The sequence below is a fragment of the Zychaea mexicana genome (assembly GCF_025766255.1).
Source record: "Zychaea mexicana strain RSA 1403 chromosome Unknown BDB00scaffold_103, whole genome shotgun sequence".
In the NCBI taxonomy this organism is placed as follows: Eukaryota; Fungi; Mucoromycota; class Mucoromycetes; order Mucorales; family Lichtheimiaceae; genus Zychaea; species Zychaea mexicana.
The window spans coordinates 151,385-164,113 of record NW_026516766.1 but is presented as its reverse complement, the minus strand read 5'-3'; the positions used below and the strand labels follow the sequence as shown (position 1 = coordinate 164,113).

Genomic DNA, 12,729 nt, shown 5'->3' with positions numbered 1-12,729 from the left:
ATTCTCATTGGCCCAGATAACGGGATGCGTATCAACTTGTGGGCTGCCTACTATGGCATAACAAAAGATACAGCACCAAAGGAAATGAAAGGAGGAGTGGTACCTGATGGTCAAGTAGACAAGCGTGCTTCGGCGGTAGTGGTACGTGTCTCTCACCATGCGGAGCTGTACCCTCCGATGGTATCGGCGCTTGTTTGTGAGTGGGGCCGTGCACGGCACCGTGTCGAGCAAAAACAAAGACACGAATGTGAATGAGCATGTAGATTCACGGAAGAAATGCTTTTCTGTGAGCAATAAAATGGCAATATAGAATTGTCCGACAAGGTAAACAACTTAACAGATTCTACGGCATCAGTTGCTTAGTAAATATTAAGGACACGATCCTCCCAGCAGCCAGTTTCCATTTCACCCAACAAGATAAACAGTATAAAGCGTAGTCCACAGACGATTCCATTTTGCTAGTATCTTTTGACTGCATGTGCGGTGTGCGGGAATAGATACAACACACACTTGACTCCAACGCTGCAGTGTATCAAAGATCGTTATCTTTTATTGTGAAGCGTGCTTGTCTACTGTTGCTTTATAATTTTCGCCATCCGCCAACAGTTCTCTGAACTACGCCGTGTTACCTCCCTCCATCCATTCCGAATTCATACTCTATCCAAGTGTGCTGCCGCAGATAAGCTGACCGCTCATGGTAAGTATACGCTGCCGCTAGTGAAACTGACTCACCCTTCATTGATTTTTATTGCTACTGATAAAGTTAATCGGTTCGTTTGTTTTTGTGCGGGTTCTACGTTTTTTTTAGCAGCTTTCAAGATCCATTGGGACGATCAGAAGAATAACGCCATAAACGATGACTTCCTACTGTACATCTTTTGACCCTTTTGCGCGTAACTCGTTGCTCCATTGATCACCTTGCTCACCCGCCATTCCTTTGTGCACTTTGAGTACCAAGTAAATTGGCCAAATCGTTGCGTAACAATGCGCTTTCACTCTACGGAGTTTTCGTTTCAAGGGAAAGCTGTTGGAACGTTCGAGGTTTGACACACGCATCACTTGTCACTATCCAAAGAAGAAAGATCTGTGTTGCGCTCTTCCTGAGCTCCTCGTTCCTAGACTACCTTTGCTTCCTGCTGACTCACGTCAGTACAGTATGTATTTGGTAATCCATTTGGAAGAATAGAGAAAGAAGGAAGAGGGCAAGAGCGGTGGTGCAATTTAGCATTCTGCACTTGCTTGACTTACCACGATCGATAAGATGCTACAGTGTGTTTTGTGATAGTTAGATTTTCACTTTTTCGGCAGTGAGATGTGTGCTGCTACTATTGGCATTTCTTGAAGTCTGGTTCGTTTTCTCCACACATTAAATACTATTCCTACTACTACAATGAGAGAAAAACTCACAACTACATGTTTCCTCTTTTCTAGATGTATCAAGTTATACTCGGTAGTGCTATTATTTGGTGCGCTAATTTCAGGCACATATTCATGCAACGAGTATTTTTAATCAACCAATGGATTGCAATTGTAGGAACGAGTGTAAAATTTCAAATTCTGTGCGCTGGTCACGAATCCGTAGTGCAACAACAACAGCAGCAAAGCAGCAGCAGTAGCAGTAGCACCATGTGAAGGCAGTAGGATGATTTTGGCGATTTTGCTTTTGTAAAGACATTGGCAAAACAATGACATAGAGGCGAATTAAAATTAGTACTGGTATAAATATTAGCTGCCGCTGTAGTCAGGTTCAAATTGATGATGATGGAAACTTTGCATGTGGTGTAACCAGAACTAAAAGAAACGAATTTTCTGGTGGAGGCCATAGACATACAGTAATTCGTTCTCACGGGAGAATATACAGAGAATCTATTTAGGCAGTGATGTTGTCCGTAATGTATGTGGACAGTATTATAAATTCTCTCGCTTCATTGCCAAGGCTTGCATTGCTGTTGGAACCGTGATGCTACTACTTGACAGGTTATACACCACTTTTTTTAACAATGTGTTGTTGCAGGTTTTCAACTTATCATGATCACATATTGACCCCATTCCATCTTCTCTCGTAAGTTCTTTGTAAAATAAACAAACTGACATCGTCAGACACGTTGTATACGATCTTTTACAGAAGTAGTAGGTCGTTCCAGACTAACCCTGTGTTGAAGATGAATCCTTTCCGGAAGTTCTTCACGATTTCAGACTCGGCGGCAGCACCCCAGTTAGCACAGTTTTACTATCGTGTCATTTTTGAGACCATATTCTTGTGTAGTGATGTTTTTTAGCTTAAGCCTATAATACCTCCAAACTTCCACTGACTATACGTATGTCGCCTGGGTCGCTTCGATGGCTTCTAGACAGCATTGTTTGCAAAACCTCACCCTAACCGGACCGACGGCTTTGACCTTCCAGAATTGTACGGAGCAAATCGTGTTTTTTTGATTCTATATGTTGTATATGTTGAGCGGAAAACCATCCTACGTGATGATGTTTGAGTATACAACTGAGGCTATTTTTGAGTCAGACGTTCATGCATCTCGTTGTTTTCATTGAATATGCGTCCTATCTATATATCTTGTCACATTGATTCTATCATTGTTGAAGGCGTGTGACATAACCGTCGAAACTGGTCATCTGATAATGAACAGTGAAGAAGAAGGTTGCACGTCTTGATTTGTGCTTCAGAACACCGGTATATTTGTGATCTGCTCGTTTTGACTCGCTGATTGTAAGTAAGTTACGAACAACCTCCTGCTACGATTTTTTTCTATCTTGTGGTATAATGTGAGTTGTGCAATGGTTGTTCCATGTTGTAGTCGATGCTCGTCTATGTGTCAGTTGCCTTGTATCATATCCTGGTAGTAATACTGCGGTTTAATATGCTGAATGTGATTTTTGTGTATCGTTATATTCTTTTGGGGTCGATGGAACAGAGTTGTGATCACCGCTATAGGTGTTGTTGCTAGTCCGTGTTGCAGCCAATATTAGTTTCTGAAGATGCTTCAATATACTCACAAAACTCGGTGTAAGCGTGGGTCTAATAGATATCATTCGATGCGCTACTGACAGTTGTACCTATAAAAAAATGCATTGATCTGCTTAAAGAGAATGAGACTGAGAACTTCTTGCCACTTTTTGAGAATGACTGTTACATTTTCTTTTTAATAACTGGAAATAGAAGGATTGTTAACGTGGTTAATTATGCATCTGCATTTAACTCTTGACTAGAATTTTTTTTTGCGGGGCCAAGTTATCAAGTATGTTTCTCCGTTTACAACCAGTAGGTATTTTAAACTTTTTAAAATACTAATATGCACGTCTGTGAGTACAACAACAATAACTAATCAAGGAGAAGAAGAGCAGGAAAAGAAGCTCATTACTTCTTCTTTATTTTCTCAATGCTCAACAGAATTATATTCTAATTCTGCCATAAGCATATTACAACCGTATATTTTTGCATGGTATTGATTTAATTCACTCTACTTTTTATTGAGCAATGACAGCTGTTTTCACAAACAAAAGACTATAATAAGGTCAAAATTGCGCGTTGAAAATAATCATTATCACAACAACTACTACTACAACTACAGTTTCAACGTAAGTATAATCATTTAAAAGACCGGGTCTCACTATTCGACTCACAATCTGCATCACTATACCTACTCATCCCTCCAATTTATTATATGCCACAGTACCTTTTACTTAAGAATGGCTCTCTTCGATATCAAGAACACTTTCATCTTCATGGTGATGCTCTTCTTCGCTATGGGTTTGGTGGCTCAGGTTCGCGCCCAGGAACAAGAAGACCTCGTTGAAGATGCTGCCTGCATTCCAGAAGGAGCAAGATGCGATAAACCCGTCGGCAAATGCTGCGGTCGTTTGTCATGCCTTATTGATGACGACAACCTCGTTTGGGTTCGTCGCTGCCTACAAGGTTGCAGTACTATCATAAGAATAGTAGACTGTTACAGTAATCTCAGTAACAACAGATGCTACTCCAGCGTCGACTTTACCTACTATACAGCTTGTTATCGTATTATGAACTTTATAATAAATTTGATATCCGTTTATAATCTATAAAAAAAGAGGATTGGTATTATTAAACTCTAATTGGGATTTGGTGTATACTGCTACTAAATAATTATTGCAGCATCCCGCTCACACAATAAACCGGTTGGATCTCACTATTTCATGATGATATTTCGTCCTACCGACAGCAACATTAACATGAATATATATGTCGCTTTTATTTTATGTTGCCAACAGTATATTTATCAACAAAGAACCGTTAATTCTTGATAGCGACAAGACAAAAAGATTTGATTTGAGATGGGAGCACGATGTATATCTGTGGTAGTAGCATACATGTATACACCAGCTGCTTCACATAGACAACAGGTACTTTATGCGAATGAAAGAGAGTTTGGACTTTTTTTGTTCCTGTTTACCGTCCTTACACAGTTTCAATGGCTGCCTTTTCAATAAAGCATGTGTGTATCACTACAATATCAGGTGATCATAGCAATACCAGTGTGTGCATACTTGGTATGCGGCATGGTCAATGCAGAACCCTCTCCACATATTCGTGTGACATTACTCAGGTGGAGGATAGACGTGGTGGCTATGTTGTTTGCGAAATGCAAGTCCATAAAAGTCTACAAGCGATAAACCATAATATCTGGGACTACTCACAGAGTCCAAAAAGCATATCAATAAAAGTGTGCATCCGCTGACCAACAACAAAAAAGAGGATTCTTCTCGATAAATCAAGTACATATCAGGACTATTGTGTATTTTTTTCGGGTTCTCTTTTTAGGATCTGGTGACTGAGGACACACATACATAGCTCTTCTTTTATTGCAGACTACGTACTACAAGTATGTCGATAACAGTCATCGTTTATATCATTTGCTTGATTAAGTTTATACAGTGATAATGAAGAGTAAAATGTTAAGCTACTTGGAGACTTTGGATGGTGTATTGCTCCCTAAAAATTAGGAAGAAAGCCAAACCAACGTACTATGAAGGCTAAAAAATGAAATTCCTTCTTGCAACACGACTTGACCGCGGGAAAACAGAAAGGAGCTAGGACAAGACAAAAGTAAAACACTTTTGTCAAATGCCCACATGTTCGGACTATCTGACAACATGACTCCGAATGAAAATACGGTCAATTTGCACTGCTTATATGAAGAAGTCGAGCAATTGCGTGGGGTTACAAAAATTCGACCATTTACCGAGTCTAGCAACTTGTGGGTACGTCAGCTCGTCGTCAATGTAATATAGAAGAAAGTAGCAAAAATACATGACATGGGCTAGTTATTGCTATAGTATAAGTAGATGTAATAAGTACGTTTCCCTAGAGTCATTATTATCTATTAATCTTCTTGGACAGGGGTCAATACTAAATGATGGGCAGGTTTTTTTTTGTCACTCCACACAAAAAACAATTTTTTTTTATGGTTCGCCGATATCCGGATCCCATGACCCCCATTCGGGTTAATTGTTTTTGAGTGTGTGAGCGTGTGCGTGTGTGCGCACGATGTTTCGCTCCGCGGAATGACAATAATTGAGGGGCAGAGAGTGGAGAAGAGCCGTCAAGTTCTGTTCTTCTAAACCCCTCCCCGTAACGTTTGTTTCTACGTCTTTCTTTCTTTTTGTTCTTTTCCTTATTCTTTTTCTCGTTTCGCCTTCCCCTGTTTTTCGTTACTTTTTTTTTTATTTCATTCCAAACCCTCAAACACTAATGATTGCCACTTCACCCAGTAGCCAGTTTGGTAAGCTATCAAAAGCGAAAAAATAAAAGACAGAAGTTGCGAGTTACTGACATGGTAAAGTAGTAGCTGTAGGCGACGAGCACAAACGCACAGAACCGATTCCTATATCTTCGCACTACGAAGAAGACGACACTGCTACGACCACAACGGCGGGAGCAACGCTGAGCATGGTTGCTGATACGGTTGAAGATAACAATGCTACAACACCTTGTTTCTCAGCCACACCCTCATCATCGCCATCAACGACAACCACATCGCCGTCGATAGCAGCTTTTGAAAAGCAAATGATGGATACAACAAACGCTCAAGTATCTCGATATCAAAACACATATTTTATGGACGGTGGCAACAGATTCATCTCGGTAAGAAGAAAACCTTAAGCTTATGTTTCCACACGTTTTCCAGCAGCTAATCACCGCATTCACAACAGTTACCGACGCTTGGCAATACAAACACCAAAGCCGCGTCTCACATTTCTCGCCTTTTTGAAGAATGGTTAGAAAACAAAATCTATCGTCACCCTTCGTCGAACTACGGATACGATCAGCATTTGCCCATTCTCGAGGACAGCGTCGAACTGCTAGCAGAAGATGTCTTAAACAAGCTGAAATCCAGACCACAGACCATGACAGGCATGTCCAAAGTTTTGGTCAAGGTCAGAACAGGTCATGTGTACACGTATCATCAGCTGCAGGACGGCCAGCCTTTGATTACTGAAGATATGGAAGATTTTTTTCAGCAGTTTCCTCTTTTTGTTGAAATCATGATTTACACGATGGGTGGTGATTGCTGTACCACTACTATGAACGACGATTCAGCAGCAACGACAACAACTGAGCTTTTGCTTGCTGTCGAAAATGCAACCATCAACCCCGAGAATCCGTATCGCATTATGGACGAAATCTAATATTTGGTTCCCCTTTCAAATGTTCTTCTTACCTGCAAGCCATCCCTTCCTTTACTTCATATTATGTACCTAATATCTAAATCCCAGCAACAAAACCCACAGACCTCTCGCTTTAGTTTTTTCTTTCTGTTTTTGTAAATATTTTCTTTTTTCTTGCATCATCAATATCATTATCCCTAAATTTCATATAAGCAAGGCTTTTTCCTTTATCCATCTTCATCTTCACTAGAGCTACTACTACTGCTACTACTACTAGCGTACGATACAAGTCCATTGTTTCTACTAACTGCGGTTACTACTGATGATGGTGATGGTGATGATGCTTCCGGTTTTGTATTGTTGCTGCTGGTGTTCCGTACTTGGTCACTATCAGTCCGGATCTTTTTATTTGGTCTCACCATGACATTATCCAATTTTGATTCGTCGTTTCGGAAAAGCCCTGCACTTTTTGATGAGGATGATGATCCTGTTGTTGATTGTAAGAAGGGGTCTGTTTTAAGTCGTGTTCGCATTGCTGCACGGACACCTAGTTCTTTTGCCACCGACGATGACGATGCTGACGTTTGCGCAATAGCTACTCCCTTGTGCTTCTTCTTAACAAATAACCCAGACACCGATTTCTCGAGTTTTCTATGATCAATTTCGCTAGGATCTAACAATACACACATCATCCACCCGTCATTATCCATCATCATCATCGAACATATTACCCAGCCCATACAGTTGGAAAATAAGGGTTTACTTGATTAAGAAAGACTTACCCGCATATTCGACCATTTCAGCCTCCAGACGGTCACTTGAGCTCTCGGGTAATAGTGGGATATGGAGGGAATGTTTATCTCGTAATTTATCAGTCTCTTGTTCTTCCAACTTGTCCTTCTTTTTCTGTTCACGAAACTTGCGCCGGAGTTGTTGTGAACGGGTATATGGGTCGCTCCATTGGTCGTCTTGCAAATGTTGTAGGTGCGTCAATACGGGTAAGCTTTCTTTTTCGATCTGCTTGTCCTTGACCCCATGTTCTAATCGATAGATTGGGTCACTTTCGAGTTTTTCTTTGGTTTCCTGATCTAGTAGTAGTGGTAAAAATGAGTCAAATGTGTGTGTGTATCTGTGTCTGTGTCTGTGTCTGTTTTTCACATAGAGCACCAAATATATCCCCTCCCACTTTGTGCAATGAGTAATAAAAAACGACTATACCTTGTAATTTGATCACTTCGGTATCTTCTTCTTTCCATTCCTCGACCTTCCGTCGTGCGCCATCCACAACCACAAACTCTGTGTTCTATTTTTATCGACAAGACGTTGATCAGATAAAACTCATCCCCTTCTTCTTCTCCACTCTCAATGTATTTACTTTTGGGTCCGTGTGTATTTCAATCCAGTTGCTGCATAAATGACATCGCATGCGGAATTGCCATATTGGCGTGCTATAATAGTTGCCAATCTTTTTCTTTTCCGCATTATAGCGAACACCTGGCAACAAGTACATATATGCGTATTAACAATTAGGCATATTTGATTTTCGCTTCTTTACTACGACGTTACCTTTGCCTACGTGATTGTTACAAGAAGTACACCATATGTTAAACGGTAACTCAAATCTTTCGTATCACCATCAAAAGGACATACATACACGTTATGAATATATATATTCGTATGCACACGACAAGAGAAGAAATATAGATACACATATATACGTGAGCATTTTTCATTTATGGTTCAATCCGATCCCCCGGTGTGTATTTCTCTCTCCTCTTCCTTTGAGGTATAAAGGAAAAGAAAAAGCTTTTTCGCACTCGTTTCCTCTCCCATTACCTAACAACAAGAATGCCTTGATCGATTTTGCGAGCTCGATCGCCTAGTGCGTGTTTTCCCACAAACTTATTGATCGATCCCTAACATTAACAGCAAGTTGCGCCATGACATTTGTTACAATATATTCAGAGCAGAAATAAAAAAAAAAGGGAGATGGTCGTTCAATTCATAGCTTACCTTTTCAGGCGTCCAGTCGGGAGGGTAATACTTGTTGAAAGGTTGCATTACTGAAATCGCAAGGAAAAAAAGTTGGGCTGGCGCGTAGCAGTTAAAATGCTCTCTGTTTAACCTTTCGACACACATTGCAACTCCGCAGTGCTTCTGGAACGTTGATTTTGTGCCTGGCAAACACCAAAAGCGAATACTTTACTCCATCATGTATACCATGATCTAGCACACTGTTGATATAAGCATACATGCAACACAGCAACAAATTAACAATGAAAATGTTTAGCTTAAGGTTAACTTAATGATACCTCAATGGGTTTGTGAGTATAAAGGATGGCAAAGTCTTGTGTGTTGATTTGAAAATCACATCAGGCGCGGCTACAGTAGTGTTCTTGGCAACATCCGCTGTCGTGCGTTAACTGATGAGGAAATGGCAACACAGTATCTTGGATATTAGACATAAACTTCTTCAAGATGTTTTCTCATCTAGTAGCTGTCCTGGTTCGATCTAGTACATCAATTCTTAAATATTCTTACTGTAATACCTTGAGTAAACCAATACTACCTATTTGACAGCATTTTCAGTTTGATTTTATCAGCATGTAGGCCAGCTTTATAAGAGCCTTTCAATTGACGCTCTTGACTTCGTGTGTGTTTGATTATGTATGATGCAAATGAAATGGTATCAATCTGCCGGATATGCGTTTGTATTACCTGCATCGCCGGCAATTAAAAGAACCGCGTTCCTACTGGGCAGGTGGTCACGTCAAACCGTTTTTCTTCTTTTGCCGCTGTTACTCTACCACTTTTACTCAGAACTCACCACTAGAATGACAAAAGCAGCACAAGTTCCCCGATTGTCGAAATTCGTGCGTCCAGGCGATACTTTACTAAGCATTTACAGTTACAGATCTTGACTTGTCAGCGATACAATACAATACAGTTTCCAGCAAGGACGGAAGAACTTATGCAGAGGACAATTACGATAAAGCATTAACGTTGTTTACGCAAGTCATTGACAATTTCAAAGCTGTGTACGAAATGCAAAACAAACAACACGATGCACTTGAAGATAATCAAAAAGCGAAAGCTGCAGTGGAAATGGGTGACAACAACGCGTCTAGTCCCGACGCGTATTTGGCAATAGCAAACTCTCGACTGCTACTACTTGAACGAAATATCCTCAATGCGCTATTAGTGGCATTCCGAAATAAAAAAAAATTGAGGTTCCAGCATCGGCCCCAGCACGCGATCCACTTGAAAATAAATACAATCAGTTCATAACCGCCATTAACAATCGCAACCAGTGGTTTCCCAGGTGAACTTTTATCTGTGATCTTGCTACACTTGTCAGCCCAAGACCGGATGCATCTGGCGTTTACATGCCATTTCTGATGCTACGAGAGCTAGCAATTGGCATATCTACGAAAAAAAGGCGTGAAGCGCTTGTTATTGACGCCTTTGCATCCATCGACACAATGACGTGTCTGACCATAACAAACAAGTGCCAATCTGTTTCTTCATTCCGGGTATCTAATTCACTGAACAGCGGGTCAGTAGATGGCATGATGGTAACCGGTTTACCTTTTTCGAATTCCATCAAAAAGGTCGCTTTCAAGGTGAATATGTGCTTCAAGGATACAAGCATCCATCACCACAAACTATGAGCTAGGGGTCAATCGAAGCTGCATTTGTTGTACACACAATGTTCTATTTTGGTAACTTTTAGTCTCAAGATGTGCTTTCGATCAACCTTCAAAAGAATGGCTGATAGCGCAGGTGCATAAATGCTTCTACATATATACATGATGCTGCTGGACTTTTCTTGCGGCGTTCATCATACCAACGATATTACTATGAAAAACGAGGGTCGGTTGTCAGCTATTTTTATGGCTGCTGATAGCTTTATCATTACATTGGACATTGATGAAGCAAAACTTTAAACGAAAAGACGACCATAGCAAGAAATATAAGAGACGTTTGGTACAGGGTGCAAAACCGACTGTAAAGAGTTCTCTGGTCTCCCGCATCAAATCTGAAGAGTTATTGCAGTTCAAGTCAGTTATTCGATATACACATTTTCCCGGTGTTGTAGTATGATCAGGGTTTTATATTAAGAAAAAGAATTTATACAATCATGTGAATAGTTTTATTGATACTATTAGTTAGAAGGTTATTTGTTTTGTTTCTTCTTGCGTAGGTAGAGGAGGGAGGTAACCGACAGGTTCGTTATGATGATAAGGATGATATTGTAGTTGATGATGAGAGTGTTTTGATGAAGAAGATAATGACGATGGTGCTGTTGCTGTAATTGCTGAAACAGTAGGAGTATATGTTCGAGCCCATAGCGTCAGTAATACGATCGTTAATATAAAGAACTAGAAAATAAATTATACTCGCAATTAGCTTTTGTCAATTATATGGGTTGACCTATCCAATATTTACCATAGTTCGCAATGAGATTTTGTCAACAAAGCCATTGATGATATCCGCCAGCGTTTCAGCAACAGCTCGTGTCCTATGAGATATCCCCGTCATCAATGATAGAAAAATAAAGTTTTAATAGGATAGGTAGGCACATCTATGCATTACAAAAATGACTTACGTTCCAATCCACATGGGTCTATAAAGACATTGTTGCCATTGCCTGCATAGTTCATCCATTGCCGGAACACGTGTGGAAGGATCGCATCGATTGTTGGCGTATTCCATTTGACAATTCAAGAATTCATCCAAGCGATCTAATAACACAAATGATAAGTTTCAGTGTTACAATTCAATATCCCCATATATTCTCTCTAGTACCCTATAACCGATATAGCCATAAATCCTGTACCTGATTCAAATGTCTCCAATTTTAAATTCACATCACGTTTCAAGGCGAGAGCAAACTGGATACCGACATAGACAGCCATGGTGAACCATGCGATATCACATCCGATGCGTATCAAACTTGTGGAGGAAAAATTAACACGTTAATTATCCACGTGCGTGTGTGTTTTGAGAGTTCTCAGCAATAACAGAATGTTTTACCTTGAGGCAACATAGAGTACGTGTTCACGATAACTGTAGTCTGGATTATGTGTTGATGGGTATATGTGTTGATGCAAATGCTGTTGTTGTGATGTTGGTGTAGAAGCACTGTGGCGCTGCCGTTCTTCGTCAAGTGACATTGGAACATCTTCATGATCCTTGTTGTTGTCTGGGTTATTGGCAGTGGAAGTATTAGTGTTAGAAATGGTTGGGGCTGTCGAAATATCGGGAGGTGTAGCCGGTGGGGTTGACAATAACGTGTCCTGTGATGATGTCTGGTTATAGAATGTTAACACCCATATCAATTTCTCTCCGTTATAAGTTTATATAGATATTTACTAATAAATCGTCGGTTTGTATTTCGCGATGTTCTACAGATCGTTCTTTTCGCTGTCGTTGTTGTTGATCGCTCAATTTGATTCCGCCAAAATGCATCGACACGTCGTCAACGTCTTTGGTATTCGTAGCAGTAGTAGAAGATTGTGGTAAAGGATCACCAGGCGGTGGTGCGATTGGCTCGTATAGAGATCGATCGATCATTTCTACAAGTTCAAAGAAATCATATAGGAAATGATTAGAAAGATCGTATCGTATTTTAATTGTGTGCTCCAAGTAAATTTAGAAGGTTACCTTGATCTTTGAGTGGAGGATCGAATGCGCTATAAGGGTAGGGTTGATACTGATATTCGAATTCCATGGGAGCTTCCTTTGTTCGCTGGAAGAACGCCATGGTGGCAGAGATCCAGTTACAAAAGGGAGAAGAAAAATAAAAAGAGAGCTATGGATTAAGGCAGTAAGCCTGGCTGGCTTTTTCTCGTCTTTTCACTTCCACACTTGAGGCACCTTGTGCTACACCAATGCAAGAAAAGCTGCGAAACCCGACAACAGATCACGCTTGGCTGGCAACAGGTCGCGTTGACAATCCTGACCAAGCTGTTGCCATGAACACGTTTCTATGATCCCTGAGATTTAGTTATCGGCGCGTATATGTGATACATAACCATATGAGTGTGGACTTGCTCTTTCTGCCACATG

General features: G+C 40.5%; 3 protein-coding genes across 3 annotated transcripts; 1 reads left to right on the top strand and 2 right to left on the bottom strand.

Moving 5' to 3' along the window:
• Positions 1–5,740: 5,740 nt before the first annotated feature.
• On the top strand, positions 5,741–6,678 carry BDB00DRAFT_877194 (uncharacterized protein; the record flags this gene model as incomplete). Its single annotated transcript, XM_053127580.1, has 3 exons — positions 5,741–5,771; positions 5,838–6,133; positions 6,202–6,678. The coding sequence occupies 3 exons, from the start codon at positions 5,741–5,743 to the stop codon at positions 6,676–6,678; spliced, it is 804 nt and encodes a 267-aa protein (XP_052974993.1).
• A 738-nt stretch (positions 6,679–7,416) lies between these two features.
• Positions 7,417–8,718, bottom strand: BDB00DRAFT_771990 (CWC16 protein; the record flags this gene model as incomplete). Its single annotated transcript, XM_053120010.1, has 6 exons — positions 7,417–7,745; positions 7,876–7,960; positions 8,033–8,151; positions 8,224–8,279; positions 8,494–8,573; positions 8,671–8,718. 6 exons carry the CDS (start codon positions 8,716–8,718, stop codon positions 7,417–7,419), a joined length of 717 nt encoding a protein of 238 aa, XP_052974992.1.
• A 2,017-nt stretch (positions 8,719–10,735) lies between these two features.
• Positions 10,736–12,470, bottom strand: BDB00DRAFT_847110 (Di-sulfide bridge nucleocytoplasmic transport domain-containing protein). Its single transcript, XM_053125206.1, has 7 exons — positions 12,325–12,470; positions 12,034–12,236; positions 11,695–11,969; positions 11,498–11,613; positions 11,267–11,402; positions 11,107–11,179; positions 10,736–11,039 (listed from the first exon to the last, which is right to left on the bottom strand). Exons 1-7 carry the CDS (start codon positions 12,422–12,424, stop codon positions 10,827–10,829), a joined length of 1,116 nt encoding a protein of 371 aa, XP_052974991.1. The 5' UTR covers positions 12,425–12,470; the 3' UTR covers positions 10,736–10,826.
• Between the last annotated feature and the right edge of the window lie 259 nt (positions 12,471–12,729).

Excerpts from the sequence above, each read along its gene's own strand:
- BDB00DRAFT_847110 (XM_053125206.1), bottom strand. The coding sequence starts at position 12,424 with ATGGCGTTCTTCCAGCGAACAAAGGAAGCTCCCATGGAATTCGAATAT. Across the intron at positions 11,970-12,033 it reads TACAAACCGACGATTTATTA|ACATCATCACAGGACACGTT; the intron begins GTAAATATCTAT and ends TTCTATAACCAG. Across the intron at positions 11,403-11,497 it reads ATTGGAGACATTTGAATCAG|ATCGCTTGGATGAATTCTTG; the intron begins GTACAGGATTTA and ends TTGTGTTATTAG.